The 22,595-nt window shown below is 43.0% G+C and overlaps 4 protein-coding genes across 4 annotated transcripts; 1 reads left to right on the top strand and 3 right to left on the bottom strand.

Moving 5' to 3' along the window:
- Positions 1-3,804: 3,804 nt before the first annotated feature.
- On the bottom strand, positions 3,805-4,858 carry LOC108042991. The gene has a single exon (XM_017121521.1). It carries the CDS (start codon positions 4,828-4,830, stop codon positions 3,820-3,822), a length of 1,011 nt encoding a protein of 336 aa, XP_016977010.1. The 5' UTR covers positions 4,831-4,858; the 3' UTR covers positions 3,805-3,819.
- A 1,377-nt stretch (positions 4,859-6,235) lies between these two features.
- LOC108042992 (Krueppel-like factor 9) lies at positions 6,236-7,122 on the bottom strand. Its single transcript, XM_017121522.1, has one exon. The coding sequence runs from the start codon at positions 7,120-7,122 to the stop codon at positions 6,259-6,261; it is 864 nt and encodes a 287-aa protein (XP_016977011.1). The 3' UTR covers positions 6,236-6,258.
- A 10,025-nt stretch (positions 7,123-17,147) lies between these two features.
- On the bottom strand, positions 17,148-17,799 carry LOC108042993. The gene has a single exon (XM_017121523.1). It carries the CDS (start codon positions 17,721-17,723, stop codon positions 17,313-17,315), a length of 411 nt encoding a protein of 136 aa, XP_016977012.1. The 5' UTR covers positions 17,724-17,799; the 3' UTR covers positions 17,148-17,312.
- Positions 17,800-19,332: 1,533 nt separating this feature from the next.
- On the top strand, positions 19,333-20,864 carry LOC108042990 (putative inorganic phosphate cotransporter). The gene has a single exon (XM_017121520.1). The coding sequence runs from the start codon at positions 19,371-19,373 to the stop codon at positions 20,850-20,852; it is 1,482 nt and encodes a 493-aa protein (XP_016977009.1). The 5' UTR covers positions 19,333-19,370; the 3' UTR covers positions 20,853-20,864.
- Positions 20,865-22,595: the final 1,731 nt, after the last annotated feature.

Genomic DNA, 22,595 nt, shown 5'->3' with positions numbered 1-22,595 from the left:
CACACAGCCTGCACTTTCAGGGGATATAACGTATATCCCCCATCCGCATAAATAAATATATATATATATATATATATATATGTATTTAGTGTATATGGAAGCTCATCGCCGATCCCCTTGCCAATCGTTTTGCCCCTGAGAATCAAAGTCTCGATTCTCGTAAAAATGATTCATGATATCGCATTATTTCCGTATCATTTGTAATTTCCAGTTTCCTGCTTATTTTCACCAGCCACACACACAGACAGGGCCAAAAAGAGAGGGCAATAGGGTGCGGTGGGAAAGAGAGGGAAGGCAGAACCAGAACTGTTGCAATTACTATCTATCTGGTATTTTATAACTTTTGTGCTCTTCCTTCTCCAGACTCCTTCTTCTTCTTCATCTTCTTCTGCTGATTACAGCAGCCAAGTTACAGACACACAGATAGAAACACACACACACAGATACAGATACGCAGACACACAGATACTTTCAGGGGCGAAGTGAGAAAATTAAACAAAAGGGGGACATATATAATTTATTTTCAGGAATATTTAGACCTTACTGGATAAAAATGTAAAACAGTTTAAAATAATGTTAGGTAAATTTTTGTTATTTTAGAAAGGGATAACTTGATAAAATACAATATAGTTTTAATCAAATCTTTATAAGATATTATATGTTTATAATATATATTTATTTTTATTTTATTTATAATTTATTTATATATGTTTTTGGGATTATCAAAATAACTTAAATCCCTCTCAGATGCGCCCCTGTTCGCATTTAGAGACGAAGTCAGAGAGCCACAGTTACAGGCGTTGCCGTCGTCGTCATCAAGGTCCTGGTTCGCCCCGTCGCCTCCCCCCCAAATCTTTGCCATTCCTTTTTTTTCCCCACCGCCTTTGTCCTTATCCGTATCCTTTGTTCACAGGCACAAATACAGAAGCAGATACAGATACTACTGTGTGTGGCTGCTCAACACTTTTTCTTGTAGTTTTTGATGAACATTTAATTGAATTCTCCCACTGCACTGCGCTTTGTCTTTCGCCCACACACATTGACGTATCTGGTAGCCGATATACATATAGAAATAGGACATATAGACAGACCTATCTGCACCTCCATTACAGCGGATATATCCCACGGAGCGCACAAGAAGTTATGCTTTCACTGCTTTCTTCGCCTAGCCTTTCGCTTTCCCCCCTTTCACTGGCTGTGTGTGTGGCATCTAATTAAAATTGCAATCGGAATTTTCCAGCTCGAGCGGCGACAAAAAGGAAATTTATCCATAAGCCAGCGGCAAGCTACTTGCAGACACAGATACTGAATGCTGGATACTGGAGACAACTTATCGGATGTCCATGGCACAAAAAGAAACTCTGGTTTTTGCGGTGATTTTAGGGCGATTCATTCGAAACAGTTTATCAAAGGTTTTAGCCCGGGGATTAATTGTGTCTTTGTAAACGGAAAAGGTAAGACTAAAACCATTTAGTACACTTTTTGTACCCTTTGCAGAGGGTAATATAATTTCACTCAAAACTTGCCACTCAGTGAAGAGCTGCACTCCTAAGCCCACAACTTTTCTTAAAAACATCAGATTTTAAAGTGGCATACTTCAAAGTGATCGTGGTTTGATTCCCTAAAAATCTGTGTTTTTAGTTTACTTTTTTTTTTTTGGTCGATTTTTCACCATTTTTAATGATGTAACCCCTTTTTCATGTAACCCCAAATTTTCAACAAATGGCTCTGCAGAAAAGTGTCCAAAAACTGCACTTCTAGGCTCATAACTTTTCTTACAGATATCCGATTTCAAAGCGGCATACCTCAAAATGATTGTGGTTTAATTCGCTAAAACATTTTTTTTGTTGGGTCGATTTGTCGTAATTTGCAATAATATTGATTAAATTTGATGTCACAATTCCAAACACTTTTTCAATTGCAAGTTAAAAGTAATTCTTTAACTGGAAAATTTAAGAAGATGCATAGATATTTCAAAGTACACTAAAGAATCGATAAGTGGTTAATGTCCCACTTGCAGCTACTTTCTCGATTTCTCTCGGGCTAATTGAGCCAGTTCCACAGTGGCTGCAACTATGCAAATAACCCCAGTTGCCCTCTCGTCGTCTCAATGGAGGTCCTGCCACCAGGACTTCCCCTTTCTGGGGGATGAAAAGGGGGGAGTCCCCGGCCAGGACATCAACGCCAACAAAAACAAAAATAACAAGAAAGGAAAGCTAACTTCGGGCGGAGCCGAAGTTGAAATACCCTTGCAGAATATTCTGCAAATTATATTCTCCAAAATCATTCATAATGCATTCTTAATACTCATAAAAAATCCCAACTTCCTAACTTTAAAAGCACCAAAGTTATATCATTTCCAATCGTTCAGTTATATGGCAGCTATAGAATATAGTCGGCCGATCCTTATGAAATTTGATATGTCGGATTGATTAGGCAAAAATAAAACCCATAGAAAATCCCAACTTCCTAACTTAACAAACACCAAAGTTATGGCATTTCCGATCAATCAGTTATATGGCAGCTATAAGATATAGTCGGCCGATCCTTATGAAATTTGGTAGGTCGGATTAATTGGCCAAATATAAAACCCATAGAAAATCCCAACTTCCTAACTTTACAAACACCAAAGTTATGGCATTTCCGATCAATCAGTTATATGGCAGCTATAAGATATAGTCGGCCGATCCTTATGAAATTTGGTACGTCGGATTGATTGGCTAAATATAAAACCCATAGAAAGTCCCAACTTCCTAACTTAACAAACAGCAGAGTTATGGCATTTCCGATCAATCAGTTATATGGCAGCTATAGGATATAGTCGGCCGATCCCGGCCGTTCCGACTTATATACTGCGTGCAAAGGAAAGAAGGGTGTGTGCAAAGTTTCAATTCGATATCTTTAAAACTGAGAGACTAGTTCGCGTAGAAACAGACAGACGGACAGACAGACGGACAGACGGACAGACGGACAGACGGACAGACGGACAGACGGACAGACGGACAGACGGACATGGCTATATCAACTCAGGAGGTGATCCTGATCAAGAATATATATACTTTATAGGGTCGGAGATGTCTCCTTCACTGCGTTGCACACTTTTGACCAAAATTATAATACCCTCTGCAAGGGTATAAAAAGAGAAAGAGAAACAAAAACAAAAGCAAAACAACGACCCTGACGACGGCAATATCAAACAGTAAATAGATAAAAACAACATGACTTAATGAGTGGTATTTATTTTTATGCTAATTACTTTCGAATAAGCAGGAGTTCTCTGGGGGGTGGGGAGTGGCGGGGGGTGGCGGTGCAGCTTGCCTTAACGAGTGGGGCAATAATTGTTGCAGAATCCTGCAGCGGGACTCCTTGAGGCTGTGCTCGCTCGGCAATGTTTGCATAAAGTAAATGCCATTATACAAGCAAGTTGCGCTGTAAATTCACTTCAAATGTACGAAAGCACTCGCCCTGAAAGCCGTAAAGTATGCGATATGACAGCGCATAAAGGATGCGAGGATGGGGGATCCTTAACCAAGGTCCTTTATCAGATTGTCACCACCCCACTGCCGCCCTTGCATTCTTTTTCTCTCTCCTTTTTCTGTATTTATGTTTTAGAACCCCGTTTTGTTTCTTTACATAAAACACATTTAACTTTTAGAACCCCTTCTTATTTATTAATATATGTATAACACATTTAGCATGGATAATTTTTTTTCAAGTAAAATATATTTTTTTTGTTTAGTATTAGAACAAACTAATCAATTTTTTAAACATAAAATTTTTTTTTACATTTTTTAGCTAAAACATTAAATGGTTTTGTATTTAAGATGGCTCTTCCAATCGCTCTTTCAGGATCATTTCGAGATGGAGACCGCGCTTCGCTCCACTCAACTGCTCAATTTCCCCTTGGGTGAGCCACAAGGAATTGCGGGAATGGGGCAGCTGTTTGCCATCGAGTTCGGGACGAGCTCTGCCGGAATTGGTCACCAATCGGAGGACACTCCGACCCTCCGACATGGTGCGATCGTGGACGGTGATGGAGGCGTAGAGGGGTCGGGTACTGGGAACACTCTGCGTCCAAATGAGGTACATTTCCAGGTTTCCTGGGTCAATGGTCTCCTTTGGACCTTGTCTCTTTTGATCTTTTGAGGCATGACTTTTGTAATCCGTTCTTTTGCTGTGTATGAGGTCCTGGTTGTGAGTTTCTCCCATGCTTTTTGGCCACGCCTCAGCTCTGAAGTCCAGGCGTTCCACCCTCCTGGGAAGGCACTTTCCTGTGTGAGGACTCCTGAAATGCAGGTATTCCTCCGTTCTAGGGTTTCCGTAGTCGTGTCTTCGCTGATTAGGGAACTCCTCCTCCTCCTCCTTCGATTTCATATCCCTATCCTGCGATAGCCACTCGAAGAAGGCACACTTCCGCACCAGAACCAAAACGGGCTGATGATCCGCCACCGTTTGCAATCCCGAATCCGGCGGGACACGATTTCGATGACAGAGTTCCTGTTCGCCGGGTAATTTGCCCACTTCGCCACGTTTGCCTCCGAAAAGCAGGACGCCCAAGCAAATGGTGTGGCGCGGAGTCAGTCGCTGGGGATCGAAGACCAGGGTGCAGCGCTCTCCCTCGAAAGCCAGGTGAAAATGATCGTTAGCAGAGGCCGGGGTCAAGTGCTGTTCCTTCAGGTGGACGAGCAGGTCCAGCGAGGAGATGGTGGCCAGACAATTACCCAGAGGACATTGCAAAGGAGCTCGAGTCAGGTGACCCAAAACAAGTTTGGGTTGAGTCTTGGCATCGGACTCGGAGTTTTCATAACGCCTAATTAGCTTTAAGGCCATGTTTCCAAAGCTGTGTTTACTTCTTACAATAAACATATGTGTTCACTATACAACTCATTACATTTTCACACGCCTACTGTTTTGCAATGAATGAAAGTAATAAAGTTATCATTGCCCTCTGAAATGGACAAACACTGTGCGCCGCAAAATGAACTTATTTCATCATATGGATAAATTCGATTTTTGTTTTGTAATGAATTAATGCTTCTTGTAATTTAATCATATGCTCTTTTGGTCACTTGATTGTATTTATTTATTTTGTAATTTAAATAACATTATTAACCTTTGGTGTATTTCATTTACATGCTTTTTATACCCTTGCAGAGGGTATAATAATTTCAGTCAAAAGTTTGCAACGCAGTGAAGGAGACATATCCGACCCTATAAAGTATATATATTCTTGATCAGCATCACCAGGAGAGTCGATCTAGCCATGTCCGTCTGTCCGTCTGTCCGTCTGTCCGTCCGTCTGTCCGTCTGTCCGTCTGTCCGTCCGTTTCTACGCAAACTAGTCCCTCAGTTTTAAAGCTATCTGCTTGAAACTTTCCCAAAAGTTGTCTTTCTATTGCAGGTAGTATATAAGTCGGAACGAGCCGGATCGGGCCACTATATCATATAGCTGCCATATAACTGAACGATCGGAAATGCCATTACTTTGGTGTTTTTAAAGTTAGGAAGTTGGGATTTTCTATGAGTTTTATTTTTGGCCAATAAATCCGACCTACCAAATTTCATAAGGATCGGCCGACTATATCTTATAGCTGCCATATAGCTGAACGATTGCAAATGACATAACTTTGGTGTTTTTAAAGTTAGGAAGTAGGGACTTTTTATGAGTATTAAGAATGCATCATATGAATAATTTTGGAGAATTTAATTTATAGAATATTCTGCAAGGGTATATCAACTTCGGCTCCGCCCGAAGTTAGCTTTCCTTTCTTGTTAAACATTAATTAATTAGTTACTCTTGGGTTGAATTATTTAATTAGCATATGATGTTTAAGTGATTAACTATGATTTCTTTATGATTTTTTGCGAGAATTGATCAAAAATAAAAATTTTCAGCTGAGAGTGCCAATCGATTGGAAATTTTATAACGAAGTTAACGAGGTATGACATTTCACTATCTGACCAATATTTCCCGGGGTTTTGATCAAAAAACTAAATTGGATTTTTCGAGGTTTTGGCCTTTCTCTTCGAACTTGGCCAAAGAATGATTGCTTTGTGCAGCTGAGGAGCTAAACTATTGATTTGGTTTATGAACATTTATATTTTGATATTTTGTTTTTAAGTGTTAATTAGCTAAGTAACTTAGGTCCATCCGTCTGAATCACTAAGTGTAATACGATAACCTAGGTAACATTTTCTAAGTAAAATACGTTAAAGCTGCATTTTTTTGTCGGCATTCCATTCAGAAATAAAAATAAATCAGAGCTGATTCTTGCGCTTCCGACCGGGTCGCACGGCATACAGGTCGTCGGAGATGAGTCTGCCTGCTCGGGATGCGGCCAGGAGGCGCCTCTCGTGCACCTTGCGGTGCTTGGTGAGGTGATCCGACCGGGCGAAGCACTTGGCGCAGTAGTCGCACTTGTAGGGCTTCACCCCGGAATGGGAGCGCTTGTGCCGGGCCAGCTCATCGGAGCGGGAGAAGCGCCAGACGCAGTCGGGCCAACTGCAGACGTAGGGCTTCTCGCCCAGGTGCCTCCTCAGATGGGCCTTCAAATGGGCGGGCTTGGCATAGATCTTGTCGCAGTTGCCGAAGGTGCACAGGTAGCCCCTCTCGCCGGCGGCGTTCTCGCTCATCTGGAGGGCAGGAGTGGCAGAAGTGGCAGCAGGAGGAGGATTAGGACTGTCTGGATCAAGGACCTCCGGTGGTGGTCCGGCCAACCGGAGATTACTGTTACTCTCCTCCAGGAAATCCGCACAGTTGTCCGTGCACAAAGGCGTTCGCTCCGGCAGAAAGTCCACCAGCTCGGGAATCTCCACGAAGTTATCTAGTAGACGCTGCTCCCAGTCACTCAAGTCCGGCGGACAGGCGGTCAAATCGTTGAAGTCAATGAACAGCGAGGGATCTGCCTCCTGGACGGGGCCACCATTGTTGTTGCTGTCCAGCGTGATGATGCCGTAGTAGTCCGATTCCTCCAGGTGGCCACAGTCGAACGACTCCTCCGCATAGGAGCCCCCAAAGTCCACCAGAGTGGACGTGTTCAGGAGGGCATCGCCGCCGGCCAGTGGCTCCTCGTCCAGATCGCTGTACAGCTGCTGGAACCCGCCCGTCGCAAAGAAGTCCATGATCGCAAATGAGCGGTCTCCGGCCGAGTGTCCAAATATTTATAATATTTATAATATATCCAGGGACCACACTCCGGCTGAGTGACGGACGTCGGAAAAATTGATGAGAGCTATCGGATCTACGCAGCAATCGCAGGGCTTTCAACTCACAGATGCCCTATTTTCTTGTACTTCATTTCACTTGCTTGAGGCCCAGACAACTGCGATTTCAAAAATTTCGAACTAAAATATTACACAAATAATTAACAAAAAAGCGTTAACAAATGAAGGTAGTTTTTATAAATGTATTTTAAAGATAAAGGGTTTTTAATTAAATTTGATTAGAGAATAATAACACAAGTAAACGAATAAACATCATTCCCTCCGCTATCTGAAAAACACTGGGTAGTGTTTTCACTTCCACTGATCCGTGATCCCAGGATCCCTGGGGAATAATTAACTGGCGAACGTATCTAATGCGCTGCCGGCTTTATTTGTCCGCTCCGCCAGAGATTTATAATATATACTAGTATGTGTCCGACTCCGCCAGATGTTTGCCATTGACGGCGACACATGCGCGGTTTTTGGTGGCCGGCTTCGGGTATTGAAATGGAAATGGGAATTGGAATGGGTATGGGAATCGGCTCGGCTTGGTATTGTGGTTATCAGGGTATCGGGGTTCCGAGTGCCAAGCGGTGTCAGGCCGATCTCTGAACATAATCTAGAGCCACCTGATCGCTCTCTGTGTCTATTTGCCACGCCACGCCATCCCATTCTTCTGTTTTTGTTTTGCTCGCCGGACTATAAACACAAATTTGTTGTTAATTAATGACCATTACTGGCGAGCTAGATATGCCCGGGGGATAGGATGCAAATGGATATGGATATCGATATGGATATTCCCGGTCGATCACAACAACTGCGTGTATGTGTGTCAAGTGAGACGCCGAGATATGGCTTTGGATTCACGGAAACGTATCTATCTGCAAGTGTGTCTCTGTTTTTTGGCTTGGCAACGGTCCATTTGCAGCATATGGACATCTCTGAAAGGCAGATAGTGCTTTTGGGGATTTTTTCAGATGACGTTCTAACAATTTCGATTAAATTAGTTAGGCTGGCAAATGTGGGAAATGTATAAATAAATAAAAACACTATTGATAAGGGCCATTTATGATTCTTAATTTGATTTTTGCAACATTACAGTTTGCCGAAACTTAATTATTTGTAATATATATTCTTAATAAATAAATATCTTTAAAAATCACTAAGACATTGTGTTAGTTTGCAGTATACTCTGTAATAGATATCTCCATATATTCCCTTTTATTTACCCCGCTTTCGCTCTTAACATCTTTATTTCCTTGGCTGTCTGTTTTGCTCTTGCTCCGCGCCTCCTGCTCCTTGTCTACGCCATTTCCGCATCCTTTTTGGCTGGCAGCCTTTTGGAAAATTAACATAAATTTAACGTGCGTCTGGCGTTTAAATTTACTTTCGCCTAATGAAATAATCAGCAGCTGTAAATCCTTATGGGCAGTAATACCCCATCCACTTTCGCCAGTTTTGGCGGCCTACGCGTTTTACGCTAATTGATATTGCAAAAATCAAAGGCTGCGCGCGGGCATTAAAAGGATTTAAGGGATATCAAGTGGTCTGGGGTTTGGCATTCAGGATTCGGGATTCGGGACTCGGTATTCGGGATTCTGGATTGTGGGATCTGGCTGTGACTTCGACTCTGGCAATTTGTAATTACGAGTATTGCGACTCTGATTTCTCTACATATTTCCATTTGTGTGGCATGAGTGGCGTGGTAAGGATAACATAAATTAGTATGCAGCCTGCAGGCATCTCTGCTATTTTGCCATAGCTACTAGTTCACTTACTTACAGATCCATAAGCAAATATAAACATGCACTGGAATATACGGCACTCTCCTATCTATAAATTATAAAAAACAAACGAAATCTTACTTTAAGAGAATAATGCCTAAAAGCTATGAATAAATTGGATTTTAATTAGGGATTTTAATCAATTGCACTTTTAATCCCTAGATAGTCCCCTAATGTTTTTATTCGCTTTTAAAAAATCCATAACTTAAGCATTTTCTGGCAGTGTAGAGGAATGTGTAACCACATCTATCTATGCATCAGACTGCAAATACATTTCTCTCTTCAAATGTGTGTGTGTTCGGACCGCAAGTGTCATAACGGAAATTATGCATACAATTTTACTGTAAATTGCACTTGGCAAAATGTTGTCACCTCAGTTTAGTTTAACCTCCATAGCCACCCAAAACTCCATTCACTTAAACTGGACATTCTGAAGCCGGTTGCAAAGTATTTACGTGGCAAATCCGAAGATTAAAGCCAAAAATCGGACAAAAGATACTGCACAATTGTTGTCCTGGCAGCAGTCAAATGAGCTAAGCGGTTGTCAGGATAAATTCGGGGGATATAGAAGGGGGTATGGAAGGGGATATAGAAGGTCGCTCCGGTTGCCTAGTTAGTCCGACTTGCCCTTATCAATCGCAGCTGAGCTGCTTGTTTTCATTGGATTAGACAAGTTTGTTTTGCCTTCGAGTTGCGAGTTCGAGTTCGAGCTCTCCTCCGAATATAGAAGAGCTTACTGCTGTGGCAAATTAAATCGGTATCTGCAACTGTGTCTAAAACTTGTATCTTGTATCTTGTATCTGGACTCGAGTTTGTGTGCCGTGATTATGGGCATTTATTGCTGCCACTCAGCATGCGAATTCCTGTGCGTACCACATGTCAAATTTATTATCCCTCTGTTTACTATCGATTTCAGTATAACAAAGTTTTATTTATTTCTTCAAGAAAAGCGGATTAAAGTAAAGTGACCTAGTTACTAATTGCATCACTTCTGCTCGCAAAAATATTTTAGTTCACAATTTTACTGTGATTTCGGACGAGTTGATTAGCTTCATTGGGCACAAAAAGAAACTCATGCTTAAATTGAATGGTAATTGGAAGGACAAGCTTAATAAAAAAGTTGCTCTGCTACTAACAGGAATTTAATTTCGCTTATATAGAAATTTTGCAGACTGAATATTTGTTTGAAATAAGAGTTATAACTAAATTTAAAGCCAGTAAAGTTAAAATAAAGTTCGTTTTTAAATGTTTAAAAACTAGAAAATTATGTAATGATTTAAATGGTTCAAAAATTAATGGAAGTTTGTTATTTTAGAGCTCCTTTCAGAAGGAGTCAACAAAATTCCCACGATTTAATTGATGGAAATTATAGCGCCGGTGGCCCAGGTTCCAGCTTTGTCCTGCTCCGCTTGGCATTCCCAATTAATTACACAATTTAGCCGGGCGCTGCAAACTTGGCCGCCAACTTCCTGCAAGGACGAAGAGTGGGTGGAGGTCCTGGAGGAGATGCAGTGCCTCAAAGTCAGTTTGCAACAGGTCAAAAGTTTACTGCCAGCCGGCCGAGAAGTCGAGTCCAAGTTTCGATATTTTGGTCGGTGGAAAGTTTTAATAAACTCGCCAGAGACAATGTTTTATGAGTGTTAGTGTGTGTGTGTGGTTGTGTGTGTGTAGAGTTAACCGAAGGGCGAGACCAGGACAATAATTTGATTTTGAGGGCAGCGGCTGCCTGAAAGCAATTTGTTATGTCCACAGGAAAAACAATTTCTGCGAAGGTGGAAAAGGCGGACTCATATGAGACGCAGTAGCTCCACCATCGAGATTAAGTCAGATGCAAACGTAATCCAAAGACAAGTGAGTTAACTGGTTTGACTGGTTTGACCCAATTTAATTAGACACCCGGCCCGAGGTGGCATTAGTATTAGTGTTGTGTACTACAACAACTAGTATTTGTCTTGTCCTCGCCACCAAAATTGAGCTATGCAGGATATATGCCAAAAGCGAAGCTAATGCCGATGCCAGGACATCGTTGCCTCTGACTCAAAGTCCACACGCAGAAAAAATCTATTTAACTGAGATTGCAACAAAATTGGATTAACACAATGTTCTAGTACATAACCCAGAAATTTACTGGCATTGTCAATGTATCAAAAATAAAGGAATCTGAATCTGATAAGATAGTAGTAGATGTTTGGCAAATCTTTTATAGAGGTGTTCGAACCTAGAGATTTGTGTGGTGGGCCATTTCATTTTGGTTATAACAAAGTGAGGCTATTAAGGAACGGCAGCTTGAGATTTTCCCTTAGTGTACGTACTAGTAAGCCGGATTAACACACCAGGCTGTGGATTGCGGTGGGGTGTGGGGTGTGGGGGGATGGTGACTAGGACAGGCGGTATTAGAGGGGCCTGACACCGGAATACATCCACGAGAACACACGACATTATTGTAGCAAAAGACAGCAGCCGAGCGGCTGAGCAGGAGCCAACAATTAGTGTTGACAGACATTGCACTCTGCCAAAGTCCCCGGGGGAATTTGAAGGCTTGTTCTACACACACGCACTGCTGTCACTGTGTCCGTGTGTGTGCCCTGGTGTGGGTGTGCACACACACACGCAAAATCCATGTACTCGCATATAATTTGAGTTTTCTCCGTGTCGTGTCAAACTGCTGGGAAATTTATGTTTAGTGCAAAGTGCCTACAGATTGCCACACAGCAAACGGGTTTTTCCCTAATAGCCCAACTCGATGTAGGTTCGGCTTGTATAACAGTCGTATAACAGGTATTACACTTAGTACGACAGCTGCCAGTGACGGAGGTGGAAAATGGCAAGTGAAAAACCAGTTCAATTACTTTTTCGTTGTGTTTTTGAACCATTAAATTATCATAGGGCAGTTCAGCATTTCTTTCTAAATGTCGGCCAAAGGTTGGAATGTCATACCTCGTTGAATTCGTTATAAAATTTCCAATTGATTGGCATTCAATGTTGCAAATGTTTGATTTTGTTAAATTTTGGCAAAAAAAAAGTAATCTAACTCCTTTTAAAAAATTTTAAAATAGGCCAAGAAGTACATTTTTTATTATCTAGGTTCTTAGCTTAACAAAAGTGTCAGACCTTTCTCTGTGCACCTATTTTTGGCCAAGTTACAAAGAAAAACAGATTAATTTAATTTAAATTTTTTTTGACACCATGATTAAATATTTTGAGCACAACGAAATTGTTTTTCCCATTTCTTTTTATCTTATAAACTACATTATTTTATTTTAAAAGGCATGACTTTCATAAAAAACCTATAAAACTGTTTAAATATTGTGTTATGACTAAGACTTTAAACCACATTTAATTTATACCTGTATGAATAGATTAAGCTTGGCCGAGAAGTCAACATTATTAACATGACCAAATTGTTGAATGCTCCAAATAGGTTTAGCCGGAGAAAGGGAATGTGAGCGTGGGTGGGCGGGGAGTGGAAGTGGGTGGGCGGCCTCAGCTTGAATATGCTAAACAATTTGGGGTTTGCTGCAGCTGCTGCAGCTGTTTGTAAGGACCTCGGGGCAGCCGCAGTCTAAACCACCCACCGCCCCCTTATTACCACAAGTATGACTAATGCGGAGAGTGGTGAGGGGCGAGGGGGTGGGGAGGGGACGCCAAAAGGGCAAGGGGCAAATAATCCTTCACTGAAGCGATTGGCCAATTTGTGTGCATGTGCTTGTGTGCGTTGCCCCATGTTAATGAAGTGCTATGTGGTGGAACACATCCGCTCCTCCCCCTCTGTAGCCCACCAAGATATGTTGCCTACTTTTTGGAGCCGTGTCAATTTACAATTGAAATTGGAATAGACAATGTCAGTGGGAAAAAACCCGGTCTCTTTTTATCTCTCTCTCTCTCTCTCTTGGAACTGCTTGCCTTGAAAACAAAGTGGCACAAAAATGACATTACACAAAAGGGGATTTATTTAGTTTATTTGCAGCATATCAGCAGCCATAACTGTCAAGTGAATGTAGCTCTTATTGTTGTTGTTTCGGTTGTTGTTGTTGTTATTGCTATTGTTGTTGTTATTGCTATTGTTGTTGTAGCTAGAGGACATGACATGGTGGGCGGGTGCATTTCATATGAGGGGTGCAAGATCTAGAGCGACCATCATCATCAATCATTTTGATTTGCGCTAAAAACTATGCTATGCTTTGTTACTACAACAAATATTCAACAACACTACAACAACAGGCACACAAACACACATACAGTGGGAAAAATGCATATATGTATAGGGAACAAAGACGATAAACTACAGTAGCAACAAAAACAAGAAGAAGGGCAATTGCCAGACAGAATGACAACAACATTTCATGTCGACAAGTTGCGCTAGCATTTCACTCTCTCTTTTTTACTGTTACTCCCTTTTCGTTGGCAGTATTTTCTGTTAGTTTTTTTTCTTTTGCATAATAATATGGGGGTTTTCGGTGGAGTGGCACTATGCACATGCATTAGGCGAACATTAATGGAGAACAAGTATTTTTACTGCTCGCTCGTAAAGCTGCTTGTCAAATATATTTTGTGCATATATCGCTCTGTACTTCTTGTTGTCCCTCTTCCTCTTTCGCAGTCATCCTTCAGCAAGGAGAATATATATTTATATATATGAGAGACATAATGAAATTTTAATTAAGCTCAAGCAGCAGGCGAAATTAAAAGACGAAATGTGCGCCTTTTAATTCAATTTATAATTACACTCGGCAGCCGGGCAGGTAGATATCTCTATCGCCATCACTTTCGTACGCCAGTCTACCCATCTCTTTCGTCGCTTATTCGCGTTCGCATTCGCATCGCTGCGAATCAATTAAAAAGACATTTGCGAAAATGTTGCCAAGGCAAATTGAAACTGAAACGACAACACGAATGCTTAAATGAGCGAATAAACGAAGATGCGACTGAGACGGCGTGAATGAGATGGATAGTGCGGGGAGTGAAAGAGACAGGGGTAGAGAGGTGGAGGTGGTTGTAAAGAAGGATGCGAATGAATGCAGAAATGAATGCCACATTGCACGAATGAATGATGATTGTCCCGATGATGATGATGGCGGTACAAGTGTGAATCCGACTGTGCGTCCCAAGACGTTGTTGTCCTCACTCCTTTTAAAGGACCCCCCAGGACCTCCCACTTGGCCAATCGCGGAGCGTCTGCCGTTAATGTAATTCAATAACCTTCATCTGGCCAGTTGGGCATGATGATTGTTGATTGTTTTTCATGCGACGCCAGAGCGCCTCGAAATTCGCAATTATTAATTGGCGTTGCGAAATGTGCGATGCGATAAGAGTGTTGGTAATGGGTAAACAGCTTTTCAAATAAATCTTCATTTTATCATATCGATACTATATTATATAATACGTTATTGTGCTCCAAGTAAGAAAATTACAAATGAATGCGCTAGTCAATATTTGGCAATGCAACTGTTCATGATTGCAAAATATAGATCTTTGCGCATGTTTTTTATAGAGTTATCTAAAGTAGGTTTAATGCTCCTTTAGATGACTTGGTTACAAAAGAAATTGAAGTTTGGATAACAAATGGCTAGAATGGTAATGGAAATATTTCCGTTTTTCTTGGGAGAACTTATTGTTGGACCAAATCCAACAGGGCCAAATATGTTCGGATGACATTTGTCGCCTAGCTGCATCTGCTCCATCCATATGTGCCATTTGTGAACATAATCCCCATGCCACATAAATCAAAAACTCAACGAAAACCTTCAAACGTTCAATATGAGAATGCCTTGGATTGTGGCCCCCAGCTATTTCCCATTTCTCATTTCTCATTTCTCAAAGAGATCCCCACTCCCAGTTGCACTAATCTCATGCCATGCAGCTGTCCCCCCTTTTCGCTTTCGCTGGAAACTTTCTAATAATTTCTATTTGAAAGCCCGGCCAAAGTTGCGCGTGGTGTGCAAAACTGTCATAATTCATAAGTCGCCCGAAAACTCAAACCCAAACCCAAACCCAAACCAGAAACTGAAACTGAAACTGAAGCCAGAGGGAATGGGAATGGGAATGCGAATCAGAATGGGTAGCTGTCTGTGTATAATTACATGGTTCAACTGTCACGGCGGAAAACAAATAAATGAGTTTCGTTCGCCAAAAACTTTGTTCTTTGTGCAACTTCTGTTCCATCGATCCGCAAATATCGGAGTACCAATGCACCACTGGCAATAGCACTACTGCCATCACCATCGAACACCACCAAATCGAACTGTCTGACCCACTCATCAATCAATCGATTGGGCGGCAAGCCATGTAAATTCTAAAGCGAATCAATATAAATGCCACCTGGCTGCTTGGCATTCAAAAATTAATTCAGATTGCAATTCCTTTGAATTATACGCATCAGCAAACTATGATTTCTCATGAAATATTAATGCCAGCATGCGACATTTGATATTTGGCGATGTGCGCTTTTGTTTTTCTTCCCCACCGCCAGCCATCGAATTACACAGAGAGAAAAAATGGACTTCAAAAACGATGCAAGCTAATTGTAATTTATGACCAATTTCTGTTATCAAAAGAGTTTTAATTTAGAACATTAAATGCAGTAATTTTAAACAGTGTTATAAACAATTATAAACTGTTACATGCCATTTTTGAAAAATATAATACCTCTAAGTAAAATATGATGGTTAAATGCCAATATTATTGAAAACATAATAAACCAATCCAGACACAATTTTTCTTGGAAGCATAATAATACATTTTAAAAACAATTAATGATTATTTTTCCGAGCTTTCTGTTAAACATTTATTTTTTATTGAACAACGTATCAGTAAAAGGATAGCTTTTTAATTAACGTGCTTAATAGATTCTGTTCCTATTCAAGGATATTTTTCTGTGTGTTTCAGAGAGCCGTGACCAACTTCGTTATCATTGTCAACATGCCGTTGAGTGCCGAGGTTTGAGTCTCAAGACAAAAACCCAAAACCCATGCCCCACATCTCGAGTCCGGAGTCTCGATTCTCGATGCCCCAATCTCGAGCCCCTCTCCCCGCATAATCAGAGCAATTTCAAAGTTGCGTCTGTCAGAAAGGCACAAAATGTGGCCTTCCATTTTGCACCACCACCTCGTCGGATGGTGGCATTTTTTTGGTGGCTTTTTTGTTGGCACTTCCTTTTTGACACCGGCGTTCCGCTACGTTTCACGGCTGCCATTTCACCTGGCTTCACGTCTCCTGCTCTTTCTCGCCCTCGTCCTTGTCCTCCTCCTCGTCCTCGTCCTTTTCCCCCATCGTGTCTATCAATGCCGGGGCCGATTGTCCTGGCTGCCGCTTGTCAGCCGGAAAATGTGAATTTATCACACGAGCACGTACGCATATTCCCCGCTGTCCTTTTTTTTGCGAGCCATCCGGATGAGTGGGTGTCCGTGTCCGTGTCCGGGGTCCTGTGTCCTGTGTCCTGTGTCCTGGCCCCCAGATTAGTAATTATTCGCATTTAAATATGAGCAGGCGCTTATCTGGACCGGAGCACACGGACTTCCTACCAAAACGGAGAAACGCCGGGGAGCGCCTCTCTACGCGCTTCTCAAAATGTCCAGCTAAGTGGGCGAAAATCTCTAGTACAGCAGCTGAATGTCTTAATTGCATCCTGCTGCTGGCAAATTCACTTCTGCCACAATTAAGAGCCAATTTCTGCGCTCAGCGCCCCAAGGGGGTTTTCTAATCAGCGCGACAGGAGGTTGTCGCGGTTGTCGGCATTTTGGCATCGCATCGCATCGCTCCTTTGTTTCCGCGCGCGACTAAAATGCCAGACACCCGAGCTCAAAAAGGCCAAAAAGGATGCGGATGCTGGCTGCGTTGCTCTTCCTTTGAGCTGCTGCATCGGAAGGATAAAGGTTGCTAAAAAGGGAGAGCTTTATATTCTAGACAACGAAAAAATGTTCGGATATTTATTTACCCTGATTAAACTGCTGTAAATACTATTAACTAAATAGACAATGAAAATAAGTTGGCTATGACATAATCTACTGATATTATTATTAAAACTAACAAATTCGATTCATGATAACAATATTAAATAAGCCGTTACACATTTGCTATGAATTAAATTTGATATGAATTTAATTTATGTTTTTCTTTCTTAAACTATTGACAAAGACATATATTATTTGATCCAAATTTAATTACAATTCTTCTTAAAGTTAGCAAGTCTCGAATATACAATCCATTCGCTGGAAATTTTTCTCTCAGTGTCGTGGCACTTTCGACTTCAGGCAGGAAGCTCCTGTCAGCTAGCTCCTCCAGTGTGGTTTTCTAATGAAATTTTCACCGAAAGGAAAGCGAGTGCCTCTAGCTGGCCCACATGATTTTGGTGGTGATCAGCAGGGGATCTCGTTCCTCGGCCAAGAGATCCGGATTCGGAGCACTCTGGCGGTAGAAATGGGGTGGCAAGGTCACAGATCTGGCGAGTGGAATGGACGGGTGGCCATTTGGGGTCGAAGTTCGGGGTGTTACGTTCCTGCTGGCGATCTGCTGGCATTCCTGAAAGTCAGCATGGGGAGACTCTATTTGAGGCTGATGCCTCCGAACGGGCACCCAAATGTGGCGACGTGTCTGCAGGACATCCTGCCAGTGCATCCGATTGGCCCGGCACAATTGACCTATGCTAGTGTCGTACTTCAGGGCCAATCGGGTCATCGTGTCCTCGGCGGAGATGGGATGTTTCAGCCACTCCTTGCCGCAGATATTCGGAGCACTCATAACACTCGAGAAGGGGGCACAAGAAACGGGGTAAACAACAGATTTTAAACCTATTCCAGTCCCTGTTGTAGTTAGCTTTTTTTTTGAGATTTCTCTGAGGGCTTGGGCAATGCCAACCAGTCTTCATTATTTTCGCATGCTCGGCTGGATATATTCGCACCTCCTTTGATGCCGATCATCTGTGTCAACGAATGTCTGTCTGCGAGCGTCCGATTCGCGGTTTATGCAAATTACTTGGCATACATTTCGCCGCCAGTGCGTATACGTAATCAACTCATGGGCCATCGCTGCGTATACGTAATCAACTCAGGCGGTGCGCCGTGTGTGAGCGCATAATACGACCGGCTGGGCAAAAGGACGAAAGGACGAAAGGGATGGTCTCCTCCGTCCGGGTCAGCCGCAAAGGTGTCGTCATCACCGGGGCTTTTATGCCTTTTTTCCCTGTGTTTTTTTTGGTCCTGCTTAAGCCGCCTGCTTATAATCCCTTCTGCGGCAGCAGTGTTTCACGCAATTCCTGCCGGAATAATGCCAGAGTTCTCGGCGAAAATTGGGAGTAATTTACGGATTAGTCCTGGACTTGGTTAATACGCCCTCTGAATCGCTGTTGAGTGGACCACTGCCGAGTTGTTTACTCTGGGTTTTTGGTGAGTTATAACATTATAACTCGTTAATAGCATCACGAAGTGCAAATAAGAAAATATCCAGCATTGGAAAAATGCTACATTTAAATTAAATAAAATTAATAAGGCTAAAAAGTCTGTTTTCAATACAATAAAAATCCTTTCACTTTCGAAATGACATGAACTAGCAAAGATAAGCTATTTAAAATAAGTTTAAAGTAATAGACTTGTAATGGATACTCATGCAAAATAATATTTTCACCCATATAAAGATCTCCAAGTTGTAAGATGTTCAGAAGCAACCCTCCAAGTAATTTAACCCATAAATTGAGGAAGTATAAAGTCACCCCTAGTTGAACCTGGCCTCACTTGCGCATCCAATTGGATTTGTTTACTTTGCATTAGATGAGGCTCAATTTGATTTTGCCGAGCAGCCCATGCCAGAAGTAACCCCTTGTATTCCACGTTATATCCCCCAGATTCCGGCCATATTCATTCGTTTGCGAACGGCTTCATTTGCCAGCCATAAAATATGCGAAATTGATATGAATGACAAACCCGAGCGGGAAAGGATTCGACTCGGCTTCAAAGTATCGGATTGCTTGCGATTCGGGGTAATCTATTGTGAAGTCGTTTGACTGGATGAATTTAATACGGGTTTAAACGATGATTCGTTTTTTGTTTATCATAATTGCATAGGCAGTTTTTTAGCTTAAGAATAAACTAACAATAAAAGGAGCCATCAATATTAATAGCTTAAGCTTGTTTAAACTATGAATTATAGGTAACTTTGTAATCATTTTTTATTCAAACTTATTCGTTTAAGTTTGTGTGCTTGCTTAGTTTGTGATTGGTTATAATAATTGTAGCCCATAATCCAATTAGTTGGATTTTTATTTGTTAAAGAGGTATATTTAACCCAAAGTAGGCACCAATGTATTTACAAATCACCCTGGAGCATCCACTCAAATGACCCAGACTGAAAAACATCGGCTTTTTAGAGTGGGAAAAGGCAGGAAAGTTCAGAATGGACAAGAGCGCCGTGTCCAAGGATCAGGATGGCAATGCCAAGGCGGCGGGAAAACCGGAAAAGCCGGAAAAGCAGGCGAAGCCGGAGCGCTACTCCTCGGACAGCGAGATCCCCACGTGGCGCAGGACCCGGTTCTTCGTCATCCTAATGCTCTTCTCGGGAATGGCCAATGCCTACGTGATGCGCACGAACATGTCGGTGGCCATTGTGGTGATGGTGAACCACACGGCCATCTCGGATCCGGATTTGGAATCGGGATCCGAAGATCCCCGCAACTCGGAGGCGGAGTCGCAGTCGCAGGACGGCGAGTTCGTGTGGAGCTACAAGCTGCAGGGCTACATCCTGTCCAGCTTCTTCTACGGCTACGTGATCACCCAGATACCCTTCGGCCTGATGATCCGGTACTTCGGTGCACGCCACTTCCTCGGCTGGGGCATGATGGTCAACTCGGTGGCGGCCTTTTTCGTCCCGATCTCGGCGAGATCAGGTGGCGCCCTGGGGCTGTGCGTGGTGCGGTTCATCCAGGGATTGGGCGAGGGTCCCATCGTGCCCTGCTCCCACTCCCTGCTGGCCCAGTGGGTTCCTCCGGATGAGCGCAGCCTGGCCGGGGCCGCCGTCTACGCGGGAGCCCAGTTCGGCACCATTGTATCGATGCCCCTGAGCGGACTGCTGGCCCACTACGGATTCGACGGCGGCTGGCCCTCGATTTTCTACGTCTTCGGCATGGTCAGCACCGTCTGGTGTGTGCTCTTCATCTGGCTGGTGCAGGAGAGTCCGGCGGCCAGCACGAGGATATCGGAGGCGGAGCGGCGGCACATCATGGAGGCCATCTGGCAGGCGCAGCCGGAGGAGTCGGGCCGGGTGCCGGTGATGGGCATCGCCAAGTCGCCGGCCTTCTACGCCATTCTGGTGGCCCATGCGGGGCAGAACTACGGCTACGAGACCCTGATGACCATGCTGCCCACCTACATGTACCGCGTGATGGACGTGGACATCAAGGCCAACGGGGTGATATCCTCGCTGCCCTATTTGGCCATGTGGATAGTGGCCATCGGGTTCGGGATGCTGGCCGACTTTCTGGTGCGGAGGAACTGCTCCATCACGGTCATCCGCAAGCTGATGAACAGCCTGGGGCAGTACGGACCCGCCGTGGCCCTCATCTCGGTGGGCTTCGTCCACCACAGCCTGTGGCTGACCTGCGTGGTTTTCGTCCTGGGGATGGGGCTCAACGGGGCCATCTACTCCGGCTTCAAGATCAACCATCTGGACCTCTCGCCGCGCTTCGCCGGACTACTCATCGCGGTCACCAACTGCGTGGCCAACCTGGTGGGACTCACGGCGCCCATGGTGGCCGGTCATGTGATCGACCACCGGCCGACCATCGAGAACTGGAGGATCGTCTTTTATATCGCCGCTGGGGTGTTCATTTTCACTGCCACCTTTTACAATATTTTTGCAAGCGGCAAGCCGCATTGGTAACATCTAAATTAATACAAAACAAAAAAAAAACATAAACAAAGAAAAAATGGATGAAAAATGAACGGGGGGGAAAAGTCATATATAATAATAGAAAATAACAAGCACACACAATCTGTTGCCACAGACATAGAAACCGAAGCCGAAACCAAAACCGAAACGGCGGCCAGGACATCAATCAAATGGCCGCATGTCCTTTGGCCTGGCCGGGCCATTTAATTTCGCATTTGTGCCATTTATTTTATGGCACATTTCTGGGCCTAATTAGCAGGGATCGGATGGCCACTTGTCCTCGTCATGGTTTTGGCCCAACACTCGCCACATTTGCAGCAGCCGAAAATTGTCAGGCCATCAACAGGGCGTTTCTAAATTAACAATGATTTATTCCAACTTCCCTTTGGCCTTTGTTCAATGCTTATCCATTGCATTCCCTTTGGAAAATTCCTTCAACACAGTTCTCAGTTGTTTTATTTGGAATATAAAACCAAACTAAGTTAATTTAAATGGTGTAAACTATCTTAGAATTTCACAGTTCTAAAAGTTCTTTCCTTTTAACATTCCATTTTTTATGGAAATTTTTTTTAAATAAATATAAGAAACCCAAGAAACCTTTTCGTTCTTTATAAATTGAGCGTCCAAACATAATACGGCTTACATTATGTTAGCAAAAATAATAAAAACTGTAAACATTTTTGAAAAATTAAGTTCGTTGCTTAACCTTTTTAACAATTTCGTCTTAAAAAATACTTTACTTGAAGATTAGCGAAGTGCAAAACACTTAGTTGCCGTTCATCCGGGATTTATGTGCAGCACCTTCGATTCGCGTGGACCTTTAAACTTGGCCAGTTAATCCGTGACTCGTAATCCATTAAGCTTTTCAATTCTGCTCCCTGGTTGAACATGGCGATGATGGCTATGTCTCCATCTCCATCATCCGCTGGCCAAGGGGAAACGGTGGAGAGGGAAGGGGGAAGAGGGCAGAGGAAAGCGTTCCGGCAAGTTTAAGCAGCTTAAGTTTCATTGCAATAATAATTTGCGTGTGGTACTTGGGCTACATAGATATACATATATATACATGCAGACATGTAGATATATGGATATATAGATGCACAGGTGTGCCGCCCACAGGTACTCACCTGTACACCCGCAGACACCTGGCCACAAAATGTTCGCCACTCTTGTAATAACCAGGAGGACAAGGACACCTCAGTGGGTGGTGGGTGCTCCTCCTATCTCCCAGCTCCGTTCTGCTTTCTCCTTTCTCCGTTCACCTTTCACCTTCCTCCCGACGCCCAGCAAAGTTGGCCAGAATGTTAACTTGTCTGCACGTTTCGTTTTGTCGCCAGTGAAGCGACTAGATAGGGACATGTAATTGGGTTTTCACTTGATTCAACATGCGCCAAAATGTCAAAGTGCACCGCAAGTTTCCTCGTCTATTTCCCAGCTGCAGCTATCCTGTTTTTGCCATTCCCGATTTGGATTTGGAACTCGGATTCGGATTCGGATACGGATTCGGTGAAATCCGGCAACACGGCATAAAGCTAAACCCCAGGAATTGTCAACTCGGGGGACTTACGTCACTTGTGTTTATCCGCAGTTCACTTGGCGAAATCCCTGTGGATAAAGTCGTTATAACCCACGGGAAATGGATCTGGCGACGGGTTATTATTATAAATCAAAACTTTCCCTGCTCGAAATTAGAATTTGAAAACTACAAAAATATTGGCTGACTTGCCATAGTTGTTT

The sequence above is a fragment of the Drosophila rhopaloa genome, unplaced genomic scaffold, assembly GCF_018152115.1.
Source record: "Drosophila rhopaloa isolate 14029-0021.01 unplaced genomic scaffold, ASM1815211v1 contig_3, whole genome shotgun sequence".
NCBI lineage: Eukaryota > Metazoa > Arthropoda > Insecta > Diptera > Drosophilidae > Drosophila > Drosophila rhopaloa.
Note: the sequence above shows the minus strand (reverse complement) of the source record. Positions and strands in the feature narration are given on the sequence as shown.